The sequence below is a fragment of the Lagopus muta genome, chromosome 11, assembly GCF_023343835.1.
Source record: "Lagopus muta isolate bLagMut1 chromosome 11, bLagMut1 primary, whole genome shotgun sequence".
NCBI classification, from domain to species: Eukaryota; Metazoa; Chordata; class Aves; order Galliformes; family Phasianidae; genus Lagopus; species Lagopus muta.
This window is the reverse complement of record NC_064443.1, coordinates 2,300,580-2,326,301: the sequence shown is the minus strand read 5'-3', so window position 1 is coordinate 2,326,301 and position 25,722 is coordinate 2,300,580. Positions and strand designations below refer to the sequence as shown.

At 56.8% G+C, this 25,722-nt stretch overlaps 4 protein-coding genes across 7 annotated transcripts in view; all 4 read left to right on the top strand.

Annotated features, from left to right (window-relative positions):
- LOC125698913 (PHD finger protein 7-like) overlaps positions 1 to 1,857 on the top strand; it is a 7,487-nt gene extending 5,630 nt beyond the window's left edge. Inside the window, 6 exon segments of the mRNA XM_048957837.1 lie at positions 147 to 271; positions 467 to 699; positions 702 to 825; positions 992 to 1,105; positions 1,257 to 1,375; positions 1,517 to 1,857. Coding sequence (XP_048813794.1) covers positions 147 to 271; positions 467 to 699; positions 702 to 825; positions 992 to 1,105; positions 1,257 to 1,375; positions 1,517 to 1,857 — 1,056 coding nt within the window.
- The window catches only part of LOC125698912 (PHD finger protein 7-like), a 26,944-nt gene extending 1,222 nt beyond the window's left edge, over positions 1 to 25,722 (top strand). Inside the window, 9 exon segments of the mRNA XM_048957835.1 lie at positions 22,726 to 23,188; positions 23,474 to 23,565; positions 23,657 to 23,755; positions 24,013 to 24,137; positions 24,332 to 24,564; positions 24,567 to 24,690; positions 24,857 to 24,970; positions 25,122 to 25,240; positions 25,382 to 25,722. Coding sequence (XP_048813792.1) covers positions 23,137 to 23,188; positions 23,474 to 23,565; positions 23,657 to 23,755; positions 24,013 to 24,137; positions 24,332 to 24,564; positions 24,567 to 24,690; positions 24,857 to 24,970; positions 25,122 to 25,240; positions 25,382 to 25,722 — 1,299 coding nt within the window. The 5' untranslated portion in view covers positions 22,726 to 23,136.
- LOC125698709 (guanylate-binding protein 1-like) lies at positions 7,877 to 10,344 on the top strand. 2 transcript variants are annotated; one of them, XM_048957395.1, is made up of 9 exons: positions 7,877 to 8,074; positions 8,147 to 8,274; positions 8,347 to 8,456; positions 8,540 to 8,712; positions 8,793 to 9,035; positions 9,141 to 9,421; positions 9,491 to 9,703; positions 9,779 to 10,045; positions 10,161 to 10,344. In XM_048957395.1, the coding sequence occupies exons 1-9, from the start codon at positions 7,882 to 7,884 to the stop codon at positions 10,338 to 10,340; spliced, it is 1,788 nt and encodes a 595-aa protein (XP_048813352.1). In that variant the 5' UTR covers positions 7,877 to 7,881; the 3' UTR covers positions 10,341 to 10,344. The 2 variants fall into 2 exon arrangements, with proteins under 2 accessions (XP_048813352.1, XP_048813351.1); XM_048957394.1 differs by having other exon boundaries at positions 7,877 to 8,274.
- On the top strand, positions 13,026 to 17,340 carry LOC125698706 (guanylate-binding protein 4-like). Of its 3 annotated transcripts, none has more exons than XM_048957387.1 (9): positions 13,026 to 13,556; positions 13,644 to 13,771; positions 13,848 to 13,957; positions 14,437 to 14,654; positions 14,738 to 14,980; positions 15,470 to 15,768; positions 15,992 to 16,204; positions 16,278 to 16,380; positions 16,889 to 17,340. In XM_048957387.1, the coding sequence occupies exons 1-9, from the start codon at positions 13,364 to 13,366 to the stop codon at positions 17,272 to 17,274; spliced, it is 1,893 nt and encodes a 630-aa protein (XP_048813344.1). In that variant the 5' UTR covers positions 13,026 to 13,363; the 3' UTR covers positions 17,275 to 17,340. The 3 variants fall into 3 exon arrangements, with proteins under 3 accessions (XP_048813344.1, XP_048813345.1, XP_048813346.1); XM_048957388.1 differs by having other exon boundaries at positions 13,028 to 13,556; positions 15,494 to 15,768; XM_048957389.1 differs by having other exon boundaries at positions 13,028 to 13,556; positions 16,508 to 17,005.

Below are 25,722 nucleotides of genomic sequence, written 5' to 3'. Positions count from 1 at the left end.
TGCTCTTGCAGACCAGCCCTGTTCAGCAGGCAGCTCTGCAGAGTGCCAGCCAGCCCTGCCCCCATCCCGTGCCCTGCACAGAGGTGCGGGGCCCGCTGCGTAGGCCCTGAGCCTGCAGCTGATGGGAAATGCTCTGCTCTTTACAGCTCTGCTTCGTCTGTGGCCAGCGCGGGGCCACCATCACCTGCGCAGAGCCGGACTGCGACCGCAGCTTCCATCTCTCCTGCACGTCAGAGGGCGAATGCGTCACCCAGTTCTGCGACGATTTCAGGTAAGGGCTGCCAGGCATCGCCTGCGAGCCTCCAACCCCTGCTTGAGCACCAGCCAAAGAAGCGAGGACCGCGAGCGCGCCGTGACGCCTCCCAGCAGCCTGGCAGAGCCAGAGCCAAGGCCTGGGGCTCCTTCTTGTTCCTCTGCCCTCCTCGCAGCACTTCTCACCTTGCCCGTCCCTCCCATCTTCCCCCAGGTCCTTCTGCTGGGTGCATCGTCCACATCAGGCAGTGGAGGCAGCGCCGGTGCAGGACACGACCTGCATCATCTGCATGGAGTCCATGGAGCACAGCAGATCATACAGCACCATGCTGTGCCCAGCCTGCCAACACGCCTGGTTCCACCGGGCTTGCATCCAGGTAGGAGCCCTCCCATACCCCATGAGCACGGCACGTGCTCAGCAGCACCAGGCCAGGCTCACACTCACCCTGTTCTGTTTCTGCTGCAGGAACAGGCCATGTGTGCAGGAATTTATTGCTTTCATTGCCCCCACTGCCGAGACAGAGACATGTTTCTTCGAGACATGCTCACTATGGGGATCCGAATCCCATTCAGGTTGGTGTCTTTCAGGCAGCTCTTGAGATGTGAGGGCACACAAGCTGTGCTCAGCAGGCCTGGCCCTTGCAGCCATTAACATGGAACCGGGCATCGGGTGGAAGGGGAGGGATGCCACGGATTATTTTTAGTCCTGGGGCATCACATTCTGTCTCTTCTCTTGCAGAAGACCAACGTGGGAGGACAATTATGACTATGCAACCCTGGGAGTTAGGCATCAGCGCTGTGATGCCAGCGACTGCCATTATCCACATGGCCGGGAACAAGAAGAGGGAGACGGGTGAGTTACCTCAGCAGCCCTCTGGGGCTCGGCGTGGGATCGCAGCCTCACCACAGGCTGGGAGAGCACACACTGGGCACCAGAGCTGTGCCGGGCGCTCCCTGGCTCAGCTCACTTTGTCCTCACGGCCACAACCCGCTGTTTTCTCCAGGCCCTGGCAGCTGCTCCTCTGCAGCTCCTGCGCTGCACAAGGCACCCATCGACTCTGCTCCAACTTGAGTCTGAGCACATCTGCATGGGAGTGCAACACCTGTGCTGGAGAGGGCATCGGTAAGAGGCAAACGGCCGCGTGCTGCTGGGCTGGGGCCAGGCGAGGCCTTGCTCAAGTCCCTTTGGCCCAGGAGGGATGAGAGCCTGTCCCACCCCGGGGCTGGACATCTGTCCCGCTCACCTTCCTGCCTCCCCTTACAGCCTCCAGCACCAATGCGGACAGCGCTGGCCCCAACACCACCAGCCAGCAGGGACTGGGGCCATCCCAAGGCCCTACAGGACAGGAGAGCAGCAGCTCCAACACCACCAACCAGGCACCATCCGGACCAGATCACAGCTCCCAGGTGCCTGAGCTGCTCTCCGGGCAGACACAGCGGGCCAGGACTCGGAGCCGCTCGCCTCTGGACCATCGGGCTGCAGAGACCAACAGCCAGCCCCAGAGACGCCGCAGGAGCCGGTCCAGGCGGCCAGGGCCAGCCCGGGGGCGAAGCCGCTCCCGGGTTCCACGTCGGGCCCGGAACATCAACCCCCGGCCCCACTGATGTCATTGGAGCGGCCGTGTGCCAGCTCCAATTGCTGTATAAAGTCATCAAAGTCCATCAATAAAAGTGACAGTTCCATCATGCCACTGTCGGTTTGGTTCTTCTCCGCCTTTCCCGAGGTGGGCAGCTTTAGGGGCTGCAACCACGGGCATCTCTTCTCCCCAGCACCCAACCCACTCCTTCCTCCCCCCAGCCCGGTTCAGGCTGAGCTGGGTTCTGGCCCCGACTCCAGCAGGCGCAACGTTTCAATGCACAACGTGGCGGAGGCCAGGCTGGCAGCTGCAGCCCATTCTGGGGATGTTTCTGTCATCGTGGGGATGCCGCTGTGTTTGGGACACGCGGGCAGCCCCACGGCTGCTGCCGGCTGTGGGTGGGCCGGGGCCCAGGCTTTCCTCCTGCATTCCAGCAGTACCTCAGGTCTGCTGCCACTGCTCGTAAACGTGACATCCGCCCTATATTTACTTGGTCCAGTTGTCTAAAGAATTAGCCTGCTGTTCTCTTCCTGGATCCAGTGTGTTCTGCTAACTCTCCCATTGCAAAGTGACGTCTTTCACGCCCATACAATTCAAAAGGCTTTCCCAGACTGGGAAGTCCTTAGCAGGGCTAGACATCAGAGCTGCTCTCAGGGCCCTGAGACTCCACCCTGCAGCCAACCTCAGCTCTGGAACCAATCTCTGCCTGGCTTTCATCCATACTGCACGGAATCATAAGTGAAAACAAAACCTGTGCTTCTGCTGCAGCCCCCTGCGAGTTTTCACGTTCCTCATGCAGCAGTGTGCAGTAGGAGGAACAGGATCTCCACACCCCGTATCGCCGTGTTCCCTTCTACATCCCCATGCCCTCCTTATGTTCCCTTGTGCGAGAAAAGCTCAGAATCCATAATTTTCCATCATAGATCTCAGTGAAGCAGCAAAGGTTTTTTGTTCATGGTTGCAATAGTGGGCACGCTCCCCTTGTGGCAAAGGAGAAAACACGCACTTGATCAGTGAACCACTTCTCCTTACACACCTTTCTTCTCGTGGCAGGTAATTACTCTCCTGTTCCCCTACTGGCCAAGTACCCCAGACTCACAATCTATGTGACACATTTGTTAATCCATTTTTCCATATGAGGTTTATCACCTGTGGTTTTTAAGATCATTTTGTATGTTTCTATGGATACAGGAGGGCAATATTTCTTGAAGTTCTCGTACCTGTCTCATCTTATGCCAGGCTTTTCTGTACTTTGTTTCCTCTGTACTTTTGTCCGGTTTCTCACTACTAACAAAAGCCATGTTTAAAAAAGAAGAAACCCATATCAGAAAATATCTAAAGGCTACTAAGACCCAGTTCCTGATTTGTGATACCTGTTCTGCTTTGCTAACAAGCACAAATATAGCTACACACATTTAGAGAGGAGGCACACACCTAACTAAGCAAGCTCCTGAAGACTGGGGTCAAAAGTTGAGGAGTGACGAGGGCTATCAGCCTTCCTCCCTTGACCCCCCAGACAGCCACCAAAAATACCCTCAAGTGTGATTGTGAATGCTCTAAGGGGGAGGGTCTGAGGTTCGATTCTAAGAAAACATTAACGAGTACAAGAAAATATTCAGCATACGAATGAAACCGTGGGGAAAGACACGAGTATGTATGAGCGTAGCCAACAAATGCAATCTGCACATGGGCCCAGGTGTGCATATTAGGTAGAGTTATCCCCTATGTGCCCCGCACCGCGATAAAGGAATACCTGCACAACACAACGCGCTGACGTGTCAGGTCAACCTACCCACATCCTCGGCATCGGTGACACCATGCCACGTCCGAATCACAGAGCCGGCACCACCCATGACACAGTGACACCACCACGCGGTACAGTGAGCCCAACACTTGGCAGGATGGTAGCGTTGTATGGTGAGACAGTACCATCACAAAGCACAGCGTCAGCACGATCCTGACCCTGCGACACCACCCACAGCACAGTGACACAAAGACATGATCACAGCATACAACGACACCACCCTGTGACAAAGTGACACCATCTTAACAATGATTAGGCTCCTCCTATCATGCATACCTGGTATAAAAGAGCTTCAGCCTAGATACATCACTTGTGCTTTATATGAAAACATTTTCCCAGGCAGTACATACCTATTCACTGCTTCCCCCAGAATGATTAATGTAGAGCTCCTTGCACATGCTCGGTCTTTTTGTGGTGGATGAAGTCAGTACTCTCTCGCACTGTGTTTGCTGGTTGAATCTGATCTTCACACACATTCAGTTATCTTCTTGCCTTGATTGCACAATATTTGCTTTCACAAAATAAGCTGATTCAAGCAGAACTTCCTTATCTGGAGTTATAAGTTATAACTCCTTATAAGGAGTTCAGTATTTGATTGTTAGCTCCTTGGTACCAGGGCACAGGTTCTTCCTGTTTTATAAACAAGCTACAAGGCTATTTATCGATGAACATTACCAAGCTAATAATATCACTATAACTTGTATCAATATGAATATATGCTGAGTGCACCATGGAGGTGCTGTGCGGTACTGCAGGTGAGAAGTGGTTGTAAAAAGGTATTCTGGTGTTCCTGTGCCATGTGGTTGTGTGGTTGTGCTTACATGCTGCGGCTGTACCATGGAGTTGCTGTGCAGGGCTACTGGGACATGTGGGCTGCATCATGGCACTGTGAGGTGGTACCAGCACTATGTTCCCTAGGGGTCGGTGCTGGGACCTGTCCTCTTCGATATCTTTGCTAGTGACCTGGATGAGGGCATTGAATGCACCCTCAGTAAGTTTGCGGATGACACCAAGTTGGCTGGAAGTGTGGATCTACCTGGGGTACTACCTGGGGTAGTGAGGCCCTACAGAGGGATCTGGACAGGCTGGAATGCTGGGCTGAAGCCGATGGGATGAGCTTCAACAAGGCCAAATGCCGGGTCCTGCACTTTGGCTGCAACAACCCCAGGCAATGCTACAGGCTTAGGGCGGAGTGGCTGGAGGACTGCGCAGAGGAAGTGGACCTGGGGGTATTGACTGATGCTCAGCTGAACGTGGGCCAGCACTGTGCCTGGGTGTCCAAGAAGGCCAATGGCAGCCTGGCTTGCATCAGGAACGGTGCTGCCAGCAGGAACAGGGAAGTGATCATCCCCTTGTACTCAGCTCTGGTGAAGCAGCACCTCGAGTACAGTGTCCAGTTTTGGTCCCCTCACTGCAAGGAAGACATTGTTCAAAGCAGGTTCAAAGAAGGGCAACAAAGCTGGTGAGGGGTCTGGAGCACAGGGCTGATGAGCAGCAGCTGAAGGAGCTGGCATTGTTCAGTCTGGAGAAGAGGAGGCTCAGGGGAGACCCTATTGCTCTCTATAACTACCTGAAGGGAGGTTGCAGTGAGCTGGAGATCAGCCTCTTCTCTCGTGTAACTGGTGATAGAACTAGAGGGAATGGCTTCAAGTTGCACCAGGGGAGATTTAGGCTGGATGTTGGGAAATGCTACTTTTCTGAAAGAGTGGTCAGGCAGTGGAATGGGCTGCCAGGGAGGTGGTGGAGTCAGCGACCCTGGAGGTGTTCAAGGAACGTTTGGATTTTGTGATGAGGGACGTGGTTTAGTGAGTGCTATTGGTGATGGGTGGATGTTTGACTGGATGATTTTGAAAGTCTTTTCCAACCTTGGTAATTCTGTAATTCTGTGATTTTGTGATTCTGTGATGGGGCACTGATGCAGGAGTGCTTTAGGCATGAGGCAATGGTGCTGCAGCTGCAGATGGAGTGGCTGCAGGAGGAGAAGCACTGCATCCATCAGCCATGGGCCTCCCAGAGGAGAGTGTTCCAGCCCACAGTGGATATCCAGGTGTCAGGCACTGTCAGTAAACAGCTGCAGCATGCTGGAGCTCCTTTCCCCATCAGCGGTCCCTGCAATGTGGTTTCCACAGATACAGTCCATGTACCTTGAGTTTTGGTTAAATGAGGGGTGTTCTGAAAAAGGAAGGAAAAAGTGGTCAAAGAGCAGCAGGATGTGGGTTGGGGTGGGGGAGAGAGACACCACTCCATGTTCCACAGGAGCATGGGAACTGATGCAGGAGTGCTTCAGGCATGAGGCAATGGTGCTGCAGATGTAGATAGAGGGGCTGAAGGAGAAGCACTGCATCCATCAGCCGGGGCTGTCACGGGTTCCGTGGTTGAGCAGCGGTGCCATGCGGTGCTGCAGGAGCTTTGGAGGGATGTGGAGCTGTGCCTGCAGAGTGGGGACTACGTGTCACCTGGTGGTGCACAGCTGTTCAAGGAGGGCTTCAAGCGTGAGGCAGCAGCCATGCAGGAGCTGATCACACAGCTGCAGGAGGAGAACATGGAGGTGGGCCCCTTGGTTAGCTCCGCTCTGAACGTTCTGAGCATTTCTGCAATGTTCCTGCCTGGTCTGGCAGTCAAGCCTTTCAACAAACTGCAGCGTGTGACATAGCCTGTCCCCCAGCAGCTGTCCCTGCAGTAAATGCTGTTGGTGTGGTACTGCCTGTCTGTGCACTGTTTTTGTAGCAATCAGTACCTGCTGCTCTTTCCTTTGTAGCAGCCAGATTTTCTGACAGGACAAACAAGACAGACAGCTGCTTGATGTTGTCTTTGTTTGCAGCTATTCCAAATACCCATCGATTTCCCTTGGGATCCTTAAAATTCCTCCTTCTGAGGCAATTGACACCAAGTATACATGGAGCCCTCGGGCCAGTCACAATCAGGTGCTTTTGCCAGTCCTTACAAGTGAGGCTTATTTCAGCCTCCAACACAGGTCATTATTGGGAACCCCCCGTCACCCCAGCAATACAAATTGGTTTTGTGCCTTGATTTCAGGACATCACAGTGCACTGCGTGCCAGTGTCCACCAGTGCCTCATGTTTCTGTTGTTCTGATGTGCCACGCTATTGAATCCACACAGTCCAATATATTCTGTTGCCCTTTTCCCCTCCTGGCTGGGGGCACGGCCCTTCTATTGGTTAACTCTATAGTTCTTCTTCCTTCATCACAATCATGGTCCTAAGAGTTTTTGCCATATCCTGCAGCAACAGGAGCAATCACCTTTTTGGAGGAGATCACCTTGGTGGATGATCTGTCTTGTAATTCTCTTATCCATGCTCATAGTGCCATGACACATCATGAGGCTGTGTGGTGGTGGTACCAGAGCAAGAGCTCTGGACAGCTGACAGGTCTTCCAGTGCTTTCTGCTCCATGATCTTCCCAGGCACAGAGCTGAGGCTTTCCAGCCTGCAGTTCCCGAGTCCTCCTTCCTGCCTTTCCTACAAATGGCAGCGATGTTTGCCTTTTTCCAGTCTCTGGGGACATCTGCCAGCCAGGCGGCTCAGCAACTGCATCAGCCAGCTCACTCCGTACAAACAGCAGCAGGGGCTGGGCCCTGCATGGCCAGCACAGTGAGGCTGCTGTGCAGTGGTGCAGGCACACTCTGGCTGTACTGTGGTGTTGTGTGATTGCGTGGTGGTACAGGTGCATTTTGGCTGCAGCATTGGAGGTTCAGTGTTGTGGTGCTGGCACACTGTGTCTGTACCATAGAGGTACTGTGCTCTGCTGTCGGGGCATTGTGGATGCACCTTGGCATTGTGAGGCAGTAGCAGCACGGCTCCATGTCCCACAGGACATGAGGCACTGGTGCTGGACTGCTTCAGGCATGAGGCAATGGTACTGCAGCTGTAGATGAAGTGGCTGCAGGAGGAGAAGCGCTGCATCCAGCAGCCATGGGTGTCATGGGCACTGTGGTTGTGCTGTCACTGCCCTCAGTGGCCAGCTAGGTGTCAGGCACTGTCAGCAAAGTGCTGCAGCATGCTGGAGCTCTTATCCCCACCAGCAGTCCCTGCAGTGAATCCACCAATATGGTACAGGTCATGTGACTTCAGTGAATTAAGCAGTATTCCGGGAATTAGTATTCCAGGAAAGGAAGAGAAAAAAGGGAAAATCAAAGACACAGGATGTGGAGGGTGGGGAGGAGCGAGACCTGGCTTCACTATATATTGCAGTTTCCAGTCTGTGATCACAGCAGGCAGCAGCACAACCATGGACGCTCCGATGCTCCCGATGCCGGCTCCCCTCTGCCTGGTGACCAACAAGGACAGCGTGCTGTCCCTCGACCGCAGGGCGCTGGCAGTGCTGCGCAGTGTCACCCAGCCCCTGGTGGTGGTGGCCATCGCTGGGCTGTACCGCACTGGGAAGTCCTACCTGATGAATCAGCTGGCGCAGAAACGCACTGGTGAGCAGAGGGGGAAACCCCATGCGTTTGGAGGGGCATCTTGTGGGATTTCTGACAGCTCACTGCCCACAGGCTTCCCGCTGGGCCCCACGGTGCATGCGGAGACCAAGGGCATCTGGATGTGGTGCCTGCCCCACCCGCGCCGGCAGGGAGTGACCTTGGTGCTGCTGGACACCGAGGGGTTGGGAGACCCCAAAAAGGTGAGTGCAGGGGTGATGGGGTCCCAAAAACCCCGTGGAAGTGGAGCCCCAGTAACTTGGATATATGTGCAGGATGACGATGACAGCGACGCCTGGATCTTCACGCTGGCGGTGTTGCTCTCCAGCACCCTGGTGTACAACAGCATTGGCACCATTGACCAGTGGGCACTGGAGCAGCTGCGGTACGGGGATGGCCGGGAGGGAGGTGATGGTGTGACAAAGGCTCTGCAGTGACAACGCTGACGGGGTGACGTGGGTCCCACAGGCTGGTAACGGAGCTGACAGAGCACATCCGTGTGCGGGAGGAGAACGACAACCCAACATCCAACTTTGTCCGCGTCTTCCCGTGCTTCGTCTGGACCGTGCGTGACTTCACACTGCAGCTGCGGGCCCTGAGTGAGGATGAGTACCTGGATGACATACTGCGACTGCAGACCGGTATGGCCACCAGCGTGTGTCCCCAGGCGTCACCGTGCGCATCCGCAGTCGGTGGCTCTGTGCTAACAGTGGCAATGCAGGGGATGGGAAGAAGGCCAAGGAGCGCAATGAGCTGCGGAGCTGCCTGCGCAACTTCTTTCCCCGCCGCAAGCTGTTCACGATGGAGCGGCCGGCAGCTGATGCGGATCTGCAGCGGTTGGAGGAGCTGCGGGAGGACGAGCTGCAGCCAGGCTTCCGGAAGCAGGTGGACGCCTTCTGCCGGTACATCTGGGAGGAGGCGCCGGTGAAGGTGTTGCTGGGTGGGCACCAGGTGACGGGCAACGGTGAGTGGCAGCAGCATGAGAATGGGTGGCGTGCGGGGGACGCGTGCTGGTGATGGGGACACATGCGTGGCGGTGACGCGTGTGGGTGGCCGTCACCTCTCACAGTGCTGGCAGGCCTGGCGGAGAAATACGTGGCGGCCATCACCAGCGGCGCGGTGCCCTGCGTGGAGAGCGCAGTGACAGCGCTGGCACGGGCCGAGAACAGTGCAGCAGTGGAGGCGGCGGTGGCCGAGTACCAGCGGGGCATGGAGCACGGCCTGGTGCTGCCCACAGCCTCACGCAGTGCTCTGGTGGCCGTGCATCGGGACTGCGAGCAACGCGCCATCACCCTCTTCCTGTCCCGTGCCTTTGCCGACCATGAACGCCAGTACCATGCAGAGCTGGTGGTGAGTTGCCATCACACCGTGGGGTTTTGGAGGCACGGCCGTGCACTTGAGCACTGATCTGTGGCACAGGGCAAGCTGGAGGCGGCCAAGGACGAGTTCTGCCGGCGCAACGAGGAGGCGTCGGAGCAGCGGTGCCATGCGGTGCTGCAGGAGCTTTGGAGGGATGTGGAGCTGCGCCTGCAGAATGGGGACTACGTGGCGCCTGGTGGTGCACAGCTGTTCAAGGAGGACCTGAACCGCGTGCTGGAGGAGTACAAGCGGCGGCCCGACAAGGGTGTCAGGGTGAGTGGGGTGTGGGGGAGGGCGGTGGGGTGGCACCAGGTGCGATGGAACTGTGCCGCATGGTTGTGCGGTCAGGCGGAGGCGGTGCTGGAGGTGTTCCTGCGGGAGCGCGAGGGGCTGGCACAGGTGTTGAAGGCCACTGAGGTGCAGCTGGAGCTGGCGGAGCGGCAGCGGGAGGCAGCAGCGGCCGAGGCAGAGGCGGCCCAGAAGGCGGCAGAGGCATGGCTGGAGGAGCAGCGGCGCACCATGGAGGAGCACAAACGTCAGCTGGAGCAACAGTTGAAGGAGGAGCAGCGTGCGTGGCTGGAAGAGCAGCGGCGCTTATTGGAGCACCACAAGAAGGTGAGCGCTGTGATGGTGCTGCAAGCGTACCACAGATGTGTTCTGTGCTCGTAGCAGCACACTGGGCTGTGCTGTGGCATTGTATGCTGCTACTAACATGGCTCCCTGTCCACAGGAGATTGAAGCACTGGTGCAGGAGGGCTTCAAGCGTGAGGCGGCAGCCATGCAGGAGCTGATCACACAGCTGGAGGAGGAGAAGAAGAACAGGGAGCGGGACACCCGGATTAGCTCAGCTCTGAGCATTTTGGCTGCATTCCTGCCTGGTGCGGCAGGAAAACTTTTTAGGCCCATGTGATGTGGACTGTCCCCCAGCAGCTGTCCCTGCAATAAATCCAGTTGCACTGCCCAGGGTCTTGTCATTTCAGGGAAGCGTGGGGCTTAATTCCAGGAAAGCAAAGGCAGCAGAGGCAGAGGGTGGACTATTGGGGCTGGGTGTCTTTCCATTTTAAGTTCCAGAGCGGTGGCCACCACAGGCATCACACAGAATCATAGAATCACAGAATCATGGAATCACAAACTCTAGTATGGCTTGGGTTGGAAGGGGTGTCAGAGACCCTCTGCTGCCAAGCTCTCAGCTGCAGGCTGGTTGCCCAAGGCCCCTCCATGGGCTTGCCCACCTCCAGGGATGGGGCACCCACAGCTTTGGGCAGTGGTGCCAGCGCCTCACAGCCCTCTGAGTGAAAAACCTCCTCCTCATTACTCACCTAAATCTGCCCTCTTTTAGCTTTAGACCTTTCTTCCCTACCCAATCGCCATCAGACCGTGTAAAAAATCACTCTCCATCCTGCTTATAAGCCCCTCAGTAATGAAAGGCCTCAGTGAGGTCACCTCAGAGCCTTCTCCTTCTCCTCCCCATTCTGAACACCCGTGCTCTCTCAGCCTGTGTTTGCAGAGGAAGAGGTGCTTCAGCCCTCTGAGCGTCTTTCTGGCCCTCCTCTGGGCCTGCTGCAAAAACCTCACATCGTTCATGTGGTGGGGGTCAAGATCTTCATGAGCAGAGCAGAGGGCAACAATCCCCCCCCTGCCTGCTGACCACTCTCTGTTGGTGCAGCCCAGGATGCAGTTGGCCTTTCTGGGCTGCAAGCGCACACCGCTGCCTCGTGTCCAACTTTTGTCCAGCAGGACACCCAACTCCTTACCTCAGGGCGGCACTCATGGAGTTCTCCAGTCTGCACATCTATCTGGGATTGCCCCAACCCAAGTGCAGCACCTTGCACTGGGCCTTGCTGAACCTCCTTAGGTTCGTGTGGGCCTACTTCCAAAGCCTGTCCTGGTCCCTGTGGATGGCGTCCCTTCTTCTTCTTGTGTCAGCGACACCAGTCAGCGTGGTGTTGTCAGCCAACTCAATCCCACTACGACACTGACCAAGATGCTGAAGAGCAGCAGCCCCAAGAAGGTCCCCTGGGGACACGGCTCGAGCCCAGCCTCCACCTGGACATGGAGCCACTGAGCACAACCACCTGGCTGTGAACATCCAACCAATTCTTATCCACCAAAGAGTCTACCTTCTGAACTCATCTCTCCGTTTTACAAATAGGGATGCGGTGCAGGACCACGTCAAAGGCCTTGCACAGCTTCAGGTAGGTGACATCAGTCGCCTTTCCATTGTCCCCCAGTGCCGTCACTCCATCACAGAAGGCCACCAGGCAGGTCAGGCACCATCTGCCCTCGGCAAAGCCGTGCCAGCTGCCTGGGGTCACCTGGTCGTCACTCATGAGCCTTAGTGTGTCATCCAGGATCTGCTCCATGACCTTCCCAGGCACACAGATCAGGCTTGTTAGGCTGAATTTCCCCGGGTTCTCCTTCCCCCCTTTCTTATGCATGGCAGCTACGTTCGCCTTTTTCCAGTCTCCATCTCCTGACAGCCCGGACATTTCAATGATGATGGAGAGAGGTTCAGCAACTGCATCAACCAGCTCCCTCCATACAAACAGCAGCAGAGGGTGGGCAGTGATGCTGTTGTGCAGTGGTGCAGGCACACTCTGGCTGTACCGTGGTGGTGTGTGACTGTGTGGTGGTACAGGTGCATTTTGGCTGCGGCACTGGAGGTACAGGGTTGTGGCTCTGGAGCACAATGGCGGTACCATGGAGGTGTTGTGTGGCGGTACAGAGGCACTGTGGCTGCACCATGACTATTGTGTAATGGGAAAGTGGTGTTGTGTGCTGTTAGTGTCACACTGTGGCTGTAGCATGGTTCTGATGTGCGGTGGTACTGGCATGCTGTGGCTGTGAAGGTGGTCACCGTGATGGTGTTAGACGGCATTGCTGGCTATGTAATGTCTATTCCATAGGTTTGTGACGCTGTGTGGTGGTGGCACCAGCACACTGTAGCTCCCCCATGGGCCTGTGTGGCTGTGCCAGGAAGGTGTGTGGTGATGCTGGCACGTTGCACACGTACCATGGACTTGCTCTGTGGTGCTCCCAGCACACCGTGTCTGCATTAAGCTGCTCGGTGGTGGTGCTGTTGCATTGTGGCTGCACCGCGGCACCGTGTGGTGGCAGCAACCCCACTCCCTATCCCACAGCAGTGCAAGGCACTGATGAACGAGGGTTTCAAACGCATGGAGATGGCAATGCAGCAGATGATGGAGCAGATGCAGAAGGAGAAGAGGGAAATGGAGATCTCCTCATGGTGCCGCACGGGTGTGAACTTCCTGAGTAATCTGCTCACATCTCTTCAGCTCGTGCTGTCAGACAGTGACAGCGAAGAGGAGGTCAGCGATGAGGACAGCGATGAGGACAGCCATGTGTAGCCCTGTGCCCTGCCAGCTGCCCATGCAATAAATTCTGTGACGCTTTCCAGGTGTTGTCATTTTGGGACAGCACATTTTGGGACTACCCTGTTTGGGTAAAGCAAAGGAAGCAGCAGCAGGAAATGCGTCCATAGCAGCTGGGTGTGCTTTCCCTTTCGGTTCTGGCAGCTGCATGGCCAAGCAGGCTCTGGAGCCCCTGACGCTGGCCCCCCTCTGCCTGGTTTGCTACAGCAGCATGCTGTCTGTCACCCCCCCCACACACACAGACACAGTGCTGATGTGCAGTGCGGGATCACCAGCCCTTTGGTGGACGTGTCCATCGCTGGGCTGCACCATAGTGGAAGTCCTTCAGTCTGGATAATAGGATGGGTGTTGTCTCCAACCGGTTGCGATATGCTGTACCTGTGCCAGCTGCCCCTACAAGAATGAAGGCCACAGCTGAGGCATTGTGATTTCGGGGAAGCGATGGGTGTTTACAGGAAGGGAAAACCAACAGCAGGGGGAGGGCTGGGTTTGCTTTCTCTTTCCGTTTCAGCACTGCAAAGCCGCACACAGCAGCACAACCATGGATGCTCCGGTGCTCCCGATGCCGGCCCCACTGTGCCTGGTGAACAACAAGAATGGCGAGCTGTCCCTGGACCCCACGGCGCTGGCAGTGCTGCAGGAGGTGGCCCAGCCCCTGGTGGTGGTGGCCATCGCCGGGCCCTACCGCACTGGGAAGTCCTTCCTGATGAACCGGCTGGCACAGAAGCGCACTGGTGAGCTGGGGGCAGAAGCCCATGCATTCGTTCACTGCGGGGCGTTTTGGGGTATGCTGGGGATTCCTGACGGCTCGCCACCTGCAGGCTTCCCGCTGGGCCCCACGGTGCAGGCAGAGACCAAGGGCATCTGGATGTGGTGCCTGCCTCACCCACAGCGGCCCGAAGCGATGCTGGTGCTGCTGGACACCGAGGGGCTGGGAGACCCCACCAAGGTGGGTGCCGGGGGGAAGGCTGGCCCCACATCTCCCCCCGGAGTCCAGAGCACCCCTAACCCAGCTGTGGGCACAGGGTGACAGCCAAAACGACGCCTGGATCTTCACACTGGCGCTGCTGTTGTCCAGCACTCTGGTGTACAACAGCATAGGCACCATCGACCAGAAGGCACTGGAGTACCTCGAGTATCCTGCAAGGAGCTGAGTGGATGGGGGACATTGGGGTGAAAGTTGGGGACTTGGGGCTACGGGCGACTTGGACAATGCGGGACACGGGCTGTAGCTGTGGGACTGGGGCAATGGGAGATAGGGCTAGGGTGGGGGATTTGGGCTGACACTGCGTGTTTGAGGCTACAGGAAACCTGGGGAAAACCTGTGTGACATGGGCAGCGTGGGACGTGTGGCAAGACTGGGGGATGTTGGCAAAGTCAGACTGGGATTTGGGGAAAAACTGGGGGAACTCGGCAAGGGGGCAGAGGACTTAAGGGGAAACTGAGGGATTTAAGGGTGATTCAGGCTCTAAGAGGGAGTGCAATACTCAGGGCGTAGATGGGCACCGTGGGGCAGGACACAACGTACAGAGGAGGACAGAAATATTTGGGGGGTACACAGGATTCTGGAGGGGACACAGAATTTGGGGAGCGTTGTGCTCCTGAGCGGGGCAGGCTGGTGACACAGCTGTCGGAGCTGATCCAGGTGCGGGACAGGGACAAGGATGGCAACAACGGCGCTGAAAGAGAAGATGAGGCCGAGGACTGCGAGTTCATGCGCTTCTTCCCCAGCTTTGTGTGGGTGGTGCGGGACTTCACACTGGAGCTGCGTGTGGGCGAGCGGCCCATCAGCGAGGACGAGTACCTGCAGCAGGTGCTGGAACTCAAGCACGGTGAGTGCTGGCCCCCCTTGGGGTCATTAGGGAGGCCCTCACGAGCGGCTGCGCCAGCACCAACAGCTGCCTGCCTGCCACAGGGTACGGCCGCAAGGTGCAGAACTACAATGCGACGCGGCAGTGCCTCCGCAACTATTTCCCCACGCGGAAGTGCTTCGTGCTGCCTTCGCCACTGGGCACAGAGGAGCACGGGCGCATGGAGGAGCTGCCCGAGGCCGCCTTGGCCCCACGCTTCCTCCAACAGGCAGCCAAGTTCTGTGACTATGTGCTGAGCTCCTCCAGGCTCAAGACGCTGCCTGACGGCAGAGCACTGACAGGGCGAGGTAAGGGGAGGGTGGGAGCGGGGAGAACTGGGGGCATGGTGACACAGAGGACAACAGGGTGACGGCGAGGCAGGACAACAGGGTGACAGCGCGCTGACTGAAGGCTGATGATAATGATGTCATTGTAAGGGACGACAGGAGGTCCATGGGAGGACAGTGATGATGGCAAATTGGATGATGGGGGGACAACAGCAAAAGCAACAGGACAACTGGGATGAAGGCAAGAGTGCCATGGGACAACAGGGTGAAAACGGGGTGACAGTGGTGACACAGGACAACAGGGGGACAATGACAACGGCAACATGAGACAATGGAGTGATAACACTGGGGACAGCAGAGTGATGACAACGGGACAAAAGGGATACAATGGCAACACAGTGCGACACAAGTCAATGACTGGGCGATGACAGGGTGACAATGGGGCAAAAAACACGGGGAAGACAGGGGACAACAGCAACACACAGCAGCAAGGTGCCAACAACGAGGCAGGTGTCCCTGTGCCATTCCCCACAGCCCTGAGCACGCTGCTGAGCAGCTACGTGGAGGCCATCAACAGCGGGCGTCTGCCCTGCCTGCAGGGAGCAGCAGCAGCCATGATGGCCAACGAGAACGCAGCTGCGGTGGCGGCAGCGCTGGAGGCCTATGCCGGGGGCATGCGGGGGCTGTCACTGCCCACAGAGCCTGCACAGCTCTCGGCCGCGCACGGGGAGCACCTGCACGAGGCGCTCGTCGTCTTCCAGCAGCGCAGCTTCCGGGATCGCAACCAGGAGCACCAGCGGCGCCTCATAGTGCGTGGCCACCCCCCTTGTGCCACAGCGCCGTCCCTGTCCTTGCCACCCTGCTCCTATTCCTACCAGGCTGCCCTTGTCTTCACGACCTTGGCCCCATCCCCTCAATGCACTCCATCTCCATTACCTTATCCTCACGTCCCCCCAACACTGCCTCCATACCTCTGCTCCCACCTGCACTCTCCCCATTGACACCGTGACCCTGCCCCCATCCTGTCCTCAGGAACAGATCAGCACGGAGTACAGCCGCCTGCAGGAGAAGAACAATGCAGCATCACGGCAGCACTGCAAGGCGCTGCTGGCTGAGCTGGCGGGGGCACTGGATACCAGCCTGTCCCGTGGGGCCTACGCACAGCCCGGTGGCTACCGCGCCTACGAGGCCGAGCGGCAGCGGCTGCTGGAGGCCTACCGGCAAGCAAAGGCCAAGGGCCCCAAGGTGAGGGCAGCTCTAGGCAGGGGATCGGGAATAAGGAGGTGAGGCCATGCCTCAATCGTGTGGGGATGCACAGGCCGAGGAGGTGCTGGATGAGTTCCTGGCGGAGCGCCGGGCAGAAGCGGAGGCAGTGCTGAAGGCAGACAAGGCACTGAGCGAGGCCGAGAAGCAGCTGGAGGGTGAGTGGCGCGTCCCAGTGCCGTCCCTTCTCTCCTTCCCCCCTCACCCATCCCCGTGTCCTCCAGGAACAACGGACGCATTGCGTTATTCCTTGGGGACATCTCACAGCGTTCCCTTGTTCCATAGGCCGTGTCCCCCAACGACAGCGCATGGCATCCCCATGTACTCTGGGAATCCTTATAACGCTTCACAGGCATCTCATGATGGCCCCAGCACTCGAGGACTCCCCTTCTCCCCGGGGACATCTCCCAGACTACACACATCTCTTGGGGCGTCCCGGTGCACCCAGGAGACACCTCAAATTGCTCCTTTTTCCTCCCTGACGAACCCTCACCCCATCCCCACATCCCCGCACTCTGTCCCCAGCCCCTCCATCTTCTCCTCACGTCCCCTTGCACTGTCGCTTTGGCCCATCACCCCGTGCCACGGGGACCCCCACTCGGTTCCTTAACCAGAAGCACAAGGCTCAGCTCCTGCTTACTCCTCACCCCGTCCCTTTGTTCCCAGACCAGAAGCAGCAGACGCAGCTCCTGGAGCAGCAGCAGAAGGCGACGGCGGAGCGCGAACGGCAGCTGCAGGCGCTGCTGGCGGACGAGCGCAACAGCTACGAGCAGAACCTGCGAGCCCTCGAGGCCAAGATGCAGGCGGAGGCGGAGAGCGCGCAGCGGGAACTGGACCGGGCGCTGGAAGCGAAGCTACGGGAGCACAGCGAGCTGCTGCAGCACGGCTTCAACGAGCGGGCGGCGCTGATCGAGCGAGAGATGGAGGCGCTGCGGCTGGAGATCAACAGCAAGAAGCACGAGCTGGCGGCCAGCATCTTCAACGCCGTGAGCGCCGCCTTCAAGTTCGTCATTGCGCTAAAGCAGGACAAGTCCCAGGGCACAGCCGTGTAGGCGACTGCACGCCGCAAAACCTCCGCCCGCCCCGCTCTGGCGGCCCAATAAAGCGCTCCTCCCGCCCCCCGCTCTCCGCTTCCCTGTCTCGCGGCGCTTCCGGCGCGGTGACGTCATAACCCGTGCGACCAGAACCGACTGCGCCCCCTTGCGACGGCACCGCGGCGCGGCACTGGGAGGGGCGGAAGAAGGGAACGAACGAAACCTTTGATTGGGTGGCACGATCTCGCGAGAGCGTGGGCCTTCCGTCTCCTCCCCGGCTGGTGGAGCTCACTTCCGGGTGTCCCGCGCGTGTGGGCGGCGCCTGAGCTGCAGTCCCGTTTGTGCCCGTAAGGCACCGCAACGTGCCGCAAGGCAGCTGAGCAGCGCCATCGCAGGCCGCGGCGAGCGTTTGGAACAGAAGAAATACCATATATTCTAGTGGCATCAGGCTCAGGGCGCAGAAAGCATCAGCACCCATGAGAAACACAAAGCTTTCAGCATCCTGGAGAGCAGTGCCAGGAAACAAACCCTGTCCCAAACACAGAAGTGTCCTGCTAGCTTCTCCTCCAGGCCTTACCTTCACTGCTCAGCGCAGCAGGTGCCTTTGCCTTGTGGCCATCCCAGAAGAAACGCAGGGCAGCAATGAGCCGGTGCAGGAAGCACACCATGTACCCTGGTGGGCACAACACAGTCAAGTTCTAGGGCAACAATGAGAGTTCAGCCATTAGGGCAGCTGTGAAGGTGCTTCTTAGTTGTGGTGGCCACGTGGGCCAGGCAGAAACTTCCTGTTCTCAGTCCTGCTGAAAGCGCATGCACCCGTTTCCAAAAGCACCTCTGGTTTCCAGCACCGGGATGGAGCCCAGCGCTGATGGCACCTAGCTGCTTCCACCTCTGGAAAACCCCTGGCCCTACAGTAACAAGCTGGTGTGATGGGTGGATGGATACCACGTGCTCTGCCTCTGAAGGTGGGCTGCTCATTAACGCAGAGAGGCTGGTGAGGAAAGGGCTTCCTGCAATAATAATAACATCCCCACCTTCCTTAGCTGCAGGCCATCAGCCTGAGCCAAGGCCAGAAGAGCGGTCCTCACCCAGGTGGTGAAGAGGATGCTCTATCTAGGTATCAATTGCTCATCTGCTGGAAGCAGCTCAGCCAAAAGGGCAAGAGCTCCCACCCCAAAGGTACCAGAGAGCTCTTCAGGTGAGGCCTGTGGGAAGGCTGCCCCTCTGACTTACCCCTCTATTGCTAGCATTTTCCTGAAGAAACTTGCGGAATTTGTTCAGGAAGATGTATCTGGATGCTTCCCCCTGGCAGGAGGAAAAGCAGGTGGTGAACTCACAGGGAAAGGAACTCCCAGAGAAAGGCATTAGCAGAGCTGTATATGCTTGGGAAGTATGTTCAGCAAGAGAAAGCAGTTGACCCAGCTACTACCATTGCTGGAGCACCCATGAGCAGCCTGTGGGCCACTGCTCTGCAGTGTTGTGTCTTCTGAGGCCCATACTGGGATGCTCTGATGACAGCCAGAAGATGCACAGCTTTATGCAGCTGAACATCTTCCACCTGCTCTGTAGAGGCACACGCTCACACGCCTGCCATTTCTTTTCTCTCTGGAATTAATATTAATTGTTAGAGTAGAATGCACTGCAGTCAGACTGTGTCTGCCTAGTTCAACAGAAACACAAGGCTGGCCCAGGTGCAGCTCATGTCATCAGTCAATACTGGCAAAGCAGCAGAGCCCAAAACATGTTTCTGCACTTCAGCCTGCCTTACTAGATCAATTAGTGAACTGTTTCTGAGGACAGAATGTCTCCTCACCTGCACTTCTGTACCTTACAAGTCCTGGGATGCAGACACAATGTAGCAAAAGATCTACAGAGTGCTTACCCCTCCTCTGTCCTTGTTGTTCAGCAGCAGCTTCAGAATTTGAACCTGGAGACCTTCCACCACTAAAACAGGGACACACTGTTTGCTACTGGACAGTAACAACTGGAAAGCAACTGCCCCTGCTAACTCCACCAGCGCCACGGTTTTGTGGTCCAGCAGGCAATTCATGTGTCTGCACTCCCCTCTCAGCGACCTGCCAACACAGACATCACAGTCATTCCTACTTCTAAACACCTGTAACCTGGCAGATGTGCAAACACCACAGTGCTGCTCAGCAACTACCCTGGGAATCACAGCCAAATTATCATCTGCATAGAATGGCATGGAAAGGCATTGGACTCAGCACAGTATGAAGAGCCCTGCTCAGCTCCAAGGGCAACCCAAATCCTTACAAGGTATGTGATTACCAGGACATTTTAAAGGCAGGTGGCACAGTGTGTTTCCTGTCCCACATACGAGGAAAGCAGAAAGCAAGCTGCCTGTCCGACACTGTGAAGGAAGCAGCCATCCTCCTGTGAGCTGACTGCAGCCCTCTGTGCAGCTGGCAGCTTGCAATGGGCCGCACCATGGCGTGGGTCAGCACTGCTGTCCTCCAGCCAGGGGAGAGCTGCAGCACTTGGCGGGGGATTTACAGAGCAGTTGTGAAAACCCTTCCATAAACGTCACTATCATTTTGTTGCAAGTGATTTGCTTTTCTGCACAATCCTTTTCACTCACACCTCAGTGGGAAGCTGCTTTGAATTTCAATTTGCAATTATTCAGCTCCCTTCACACCTACATAGAGCCTTTGCTTTAAGCTTGCACGTGATGTTCTGCTGCCTTTGGGTGCATGGGAGCAGCTAGGGCAGGAAAATGCAGTTGAAGCAAGCAAGTTGTACCTTGTGGTACATGTGAAGAGAATTAATCAAATGAAAAACCCTATAAGAAAAATCTATAGGCAGCAGATGAGGCCGGTGGAATTCAGTTTATTCACAAAGACAGCACTTATCCAGAACTTTGGCTCTTTAATTGGAGCAGGGCATACAAAAAGCAGGTTGGGGCGTTTTGTGGGATCCTGCAACGATGCTACTATAGAGAAATTTGTAATGCTTTGCAAAACGTCCAAGTATGGACTACAAAGAGAAGATTTCAGCTGTACGGTAAGGTCTTCAAAATTAACATTTGGTGTGATTCAGAGTAAGGTTATCTGATCTCTTCCCATTTTCTGCATTTAGAAATACTCGGAAGAGTTCCATCAAGAGGCATATTGTGAGAGACACGTCTTCGGAGGGGCAGAGCAGAGGGGCTGGCGTGTGCTGGCCTTACTCCTGGGAACCTGTGCTGAAGATGCTCTCACGTGGAAAAGTGAGAGAAAACGTGCAATGTCCTGTCTTCCAAGTGACACCTGTTCAGATCCTAAACTGCTTTAGGTGCTGTGGACAGAGGGGGGAGCTACCAGCTCACCGCAGCCCGACTCGGCAAGCAGAGCCCAGCTTGCTTGCTGGTGGCCCTCCCAGAGATGGTGTCAGACTTCATTTGCAACAGGTGGACGCTGGCCTGGAAGTGCCCAGTGCACTTTGGCAAACTCTGGGCATGGTTTGTATGACCATACAGTGCAAAACCCCAGCAACCAGTCTGCAGGGACAGGGGGAGCAGGAGGCCTGAGAAGGTCGTTGCAAGGAGAATGCTTTGGCAGTGGGGTCTTTAACACTTTGTTATGAGGGAAAACCTGGGATGGATTGCTCAGAGGTCACGGGCCAGCATGGAGTGGTTCGAAGCAGAACCCCAAGCTGACCTGATCTGCAGCCTTCCTGCCCTGGCCAGCAGCAGGGGCACAAAGCGTGGCTTAATTCAGCCCTGAAGGAAAAAGGATTCCTTCACACGATGCTGCTTGCTGGCTGCTGGTGGCAAAGTGTTGGCTGGGACGTGTGGCAGTGTGCACGGCTGGGCAGGACGGGCTCTGAGTCGGAAGCTCCTGTGATGCTGTTAAATTCAGCTTATTCGGCTATACACTGGGAGCTGCTCTGGTGCAGCCTTTCTACCTCCAGGGATATGGCTTGGATCCAGTTCTTGTGAGTTGCATGTATTCCTTCATTAGGCCTCGGTGAGTGAGAAGAAGTGCTGCCTGTGGTGCAGCCCTCAGACTGGCAGGTATTTGACTGCAATTAAGCATCAAGACAGCCTGCCTTCCCAACCAGGACACGGTGCCTTATTTCTCTGATATCTGGATGGCAGATGATTTCACCTGAAGTTCTAACAAGGCCCTGAACTGAGAATCTGGGAGCGCGCAGGCTTTGCTGCGGTTCTCACTCTGGTTTATTGCATTGTTCCCAAGAAGCCAGATTGTTACCTGGCTAGGACTAAGAGAGGAAGTAATACCTACCTAATACCATATTAAACAGAATCTCTATTCCCAGCCCCGTGCAGGGCTTCAAATCCCGTCCATCATTCCCCAAATGCTAGAAGGCAGCACTCTTGCCTTCATCCCAGTTAGATACACCAGGACCAGCTTGGTGCCAAAGCTTCTGGTCAGGTCTGAGGTCATGATAGCTCTCATGTGCAGCAGTGACTGGCTCCTTACAGCTCACTCGATCACTTATTCCAGGGAAGTAGCATTCAGATTTGCCAGCAAACTGTCTCTGACACACTACAAAGTATCTTTTCCAGGGGAGGCCTTAATGTGATCCTTCTATGGTGTTTCTTTTTTAATATCTTTTCATTATTATCATTATTTTTATAGCACAAGAAGCAGAAGATGCAGAAGAAAGTATTTCAAAGGCCTCATGCCTCCCCTCACGTGAGAGAAGCAAAGGTTTCGTGGTTGAACGAGGGAAAGCTTTGCTTCTAGGTTTCTGAGCTTTGGCACAAGTCCCAGGGCCTCCCCAGCCTCTGTGCGGTGATGCTTTGCAGAAGAAGGGCTGGTGCCGGAGGAAACACAGAATGACACAGAGGTGATCAAAGCAGCAGAGCAGTCTGCATGCCACACTTCTGGAGAATGCTTCCAAGTCAACTGTGCACTGTGCACCTCTGTCATCTCAGAGTGTAGCAAGCCCATGTCACAGGGCTGAAAATCCTCCACACTCATAGATGTGAACTCCTCTCTGCAGCCCCTTCCCAGAAGCAACTCTGACCCAAAGAAGCTCATCCAAATTTAACAGGAGCTTTTGAGAAAAACGAGGTGTCCCGGCAGTTTTTCAGTTTTCTGTTCTGTGACACAAATTCAGGTTAAGACTGACTCCGAAAGGGCAGCAAGGACCTGTTACATGACAGAATAGCCTCATAAACTCCAAAATCTTCAAAAACTCATTTACCTGCAGCTTTGAGCCACAATAAGTTTATTTGGAAATTAACTTCATCTCAGTTGCTGACATTGCAGGTGAGAGAAGCATATTTTCTAGTCTGCAAAATCTGTCAGCTTGAAAAGAAAATGTGCTGTCCGGGAGCTGGGGGAGTCAGCGCCCATGGAGGCGTCCCAGCACCGTGGGGATGTGGCTCTGAGGGCCGTGGGCAGGTGGGGGGTGGACGGTGGGACCTGGGGATCTTAGAGGTGTTTGCCAACCACTGAGACGCTGTGATTCTGTGAATCGAGTCATTTATTGTAGCGAGAGGTAATGAGCAGCAAGCAACAAAAAGTCACGGAAGCACATAAACACTTGACTGGGATACTGATGGCACCGGGCCCCTCACCCTGCGCTGGCTGCAAGAGCCTCCGCCCTGCTGCCTGGGTGCCCTCAGCCCCGGTGAGGTGTGATGGTTCCGCAGGTGTGGCACAGAGCGACCACTGTGACCTGCGGGGTGCGGAACAGAGCCAAGGCTGCGGGGCTCAGGCCGAGCTCAGTGCGACTTGGTGAGGTGAGCAGGGAGGAAGGGGCTGCCTGAGGCTGCCCAGGGAGGAGGGTTCCCCAGCGCTCGGGGCCTGAGCTGAGAACTCAGCCTCGTCCCGCTTCTCCCCTAGGTTGTCACGCAGAGGAGAAAGCCTGGTTTTGCTGGGACAGACACTCTGCGAGTGCTCGCCGTTGATGCACATGATGTCCGAGGGGACTCAGGAGGCCGCCGGCTCGAGTGAGCCAGGTGAGAGCAAAGTATCCCTGCACGCAGGGCAGAAGGGTGCTGGGGGTCTGCCAGCGGCAGACATGGGAGGCGGGGGCACGCAGGACCCCTCTGCTCCTTGGCCAGGGGGGCCGCGGTTGGGCTGTGGCCGCCTGCTGGCAGCACTGGGCCTGCAGTGCCCCTTCCTCTCCACGGCCACCAGCCCTGCCCCTCTGCTGGCACGGCCGGCACACAGCAGCCCCTGGGACAGCCCCCAGGGCACCTGGCCTTGCAAGCTGCTCACTGCTGTTCCTCTCTCCTCTCCAGCATGCGTGCTCTGTGGCCGAGTGGATCAGGACTCGAGCATATATGGGCACAAACATGAGAAAAACGGGTTCTACTTCCATACTTTTTGTGTGGTGAGTTCCCTCATGGCTCCTGCCTCCTCCCTCCAACCAGTGATTCCCTCCTTCCTGCACTAACAAGAGCCTGCTCTTTCTTCTTCTACAGATATTCTCCACTGGTCTTTGTAAACCAGGAAGCAACAGCAGAAATGCATGCCATTTCGAAGAAGAGCTGATACGCACAATCAGGCAGGGAGAGCAGACGGTGAGCACCGCACCGGAACAGGGAGCTTGGTGCCAGCGGAGGCATGGCTGAGCTTTGCCTGGTGCAAAGAAAGCAATCCCAGCCCTTCCAAGCAGCCCCAAGAGAAATCCCTGCTCTTGCAGACCAGCCCTGTTCAGCAGGCAGCTCTGCAGAGTGCCAGCCAGCCCTGCCCCCATCCCGTGCCCTGCACAGAGGTGCGGGGCCCGCTGCGTAGGCCCTGAGCCTGCAGCTGATGGGAAATGCTCTGCTCTTTACAGCTCTGCTTCGTTTGTGGCCAGCGCGGGGCCACCATCACCTGCGCAGAGCCGGACTGCGACCGCAGCTTCCATCTCTCCTGCACGTCAGAGGGCGAATGCGTCACCCAGTTCTGCGACGATTTCAGGTAAGGGCTGCCAGGCATCGCCTGCGAGCCTCCAACCCTGCTTCAGCACCAGCCAAAGAAGCGAGGACCGGGAGCGCGCCGTGACGCCTCCCAGCAGCCTGGCAGAGCCAGAGCCAAGGCCTGGGGCTCCTTCCTGTTCCTCTGCCCTCCTCGCAGCACTTCTCACCTTGCCCGTCCCTTCCATCTTCCCCCAGGTCCTTCTGCTGGGTGCATCGTCCACATCAGGCAGTGGAGGCAGCGCCGGTGCAGGACACGACCTGCATCATCTGCATGGAGTCCATGGAGCACAGCAGATCATACAGCACCATGCTGTGCCCAGCCTGCCGACACGCCTGGTTCCACCGGGCTTGCATCCAGGTAGGAGCCCTCCCATACCCCATGAGCACGGCACGTGCTCAGCAGCACCAGGCCAGGCTCACACTCACCCTGTTCTGTTTCTGCTGCAGGAACAGGCCATGTGTGCAGGAATTTATTGCTTTCATTGCCCCCACTGCCGAGACAGAGACATGTTTCTTCGAGACATGCTCACTATGGGGATCCGAATCCCATTCAGGTTGGTGTCTTTCAGGCAGCTCTTGAGATGTGAGGGCACACAAGCTGTGCTCAGCAGGCCTGGCCCTTGCAGCCATTAACATGGAACCGGGCATCGGGTGGAAGGGGAGGGATGCCACGGATTATTTTTAGTCCTGGGGCATCACATTCTGTCTCTTCTCTTGCAGAAGACCAACGTGGGAGGACAATTATGACTATGCAACCCTGGGAGTTAGGCATCAGCGCTGTGATGCCAGCGACTGCCATTATCCACATGGCCGGGAACAAGAAGAGGGAGACGGGTGAGTTACCTCAGCAGCCCTCTGGGGCTCGGCGTGGGATCGCAGCCTCACCACAGGCTGGGAGAGCACAAACTGAGCACCAGAGCTGTGCCGGGCGCTCCCTGGCTCAGCTCACTTTGTCCTCACGGCCACAACCCGCTGTTTTCTCCAGGCCCTGGCAGCTGCTCCTCTGCAGCTCCTGCGCTGCACAAGGCACCCATCGACTCTGCTCCAACTTGAGTCTGAGCACATCTGCATGGGAGTGCAACACCTGTGCTGGAGAGGGCATCGGTAAGAGGCAAACGGCCGCGTGCTGCTGGGCTGGGGCCAGGCGAGGCCTTGCTCAAGTCCCTTTGGCCCAGGAGGGATGAGAGCCTGTCCCACCCCGGGGCTGGACATCTGTCCCGCTCACCTTCCTGCCTCCCCTTACAGCCTCCAGCACCAATGCGGACAGCGCTGGCCCCAACACCACCAGCCAGCAGGGACTGGGGCCATCCCAAGGCCCTACAGGACAGGAGAGCAGCAGCTCTGACACCACCAACCAGGCACCATCGGGACCAGATCACAGCTCCCAGGTGCCTGAGCTGCTCTCCAGGCAGACACAGCGGGCCAGGACTCGGAGCCGCTCGCCTCTGGAACATCGGGCTGCAGAGACCAACAGCCAGCCCCAGAGACGCCGCAGGAGCCGGTCCAGGCGGCCAGGGCCAGCCCGGGGGCGAAGCCGCTCCCGGGTTCCACGTCGGGCCCGGAACATCAACCGCCGGCCCCACTGA

What these genes read in the sequence shown, in the direction of transcription:
- LOC125698709 (XM_048957394.1), top strand. Translation starts at nt 7,882, where the DNA reads ATGGACGCTCCGATGCTCCCGATGCCGGCTCCCCTCTGCCTGGTGACC. An exon ending in TGGGCACTGGAGCAGCTGCG is followed by an intron (nt 8,457 to 8,539) that starts GTACGGGGATGG and finishes TGGGTCCCACAG; the next exon opens with GCTGGTAACGGAGCTGACAG. An exon ending in GCACCAGGTGACGGGCAACG is followed by an intron (nt 9,036 to 9,140) that starts GTGAGTGGCAGC and finishes CACCTCTCACAG; the next exon opens with TGCTGGCAGGCCTGGCGGAG.
- LOC125698706 (XM_048957387.1), top strand. Translation starts at nt 13,364, where the DNA reads ATGGATGCTCCGGTGCTCCCGATGCCGGCCCCACTGTGCCTGGTGAAC. An exon ending in GCTGGCACAGAAGCGCACTG is followed by an intron (nt 13,557 to 13,643) that starts GTGAGCTGGGGG and finishes CGCCACCTGCAG; the next exon opens with GCTTCCCGCTGGGCCCCACG. An exon ending in CAGAGCACTGACAGGGCGAG is followed by an intron (nt 14,981 to 15,469) that starts GTAAGGGGAGGG and finishes ACAACGAGGCAG; the next exon opens with GTGTCCCTGTGCCATTCCCC.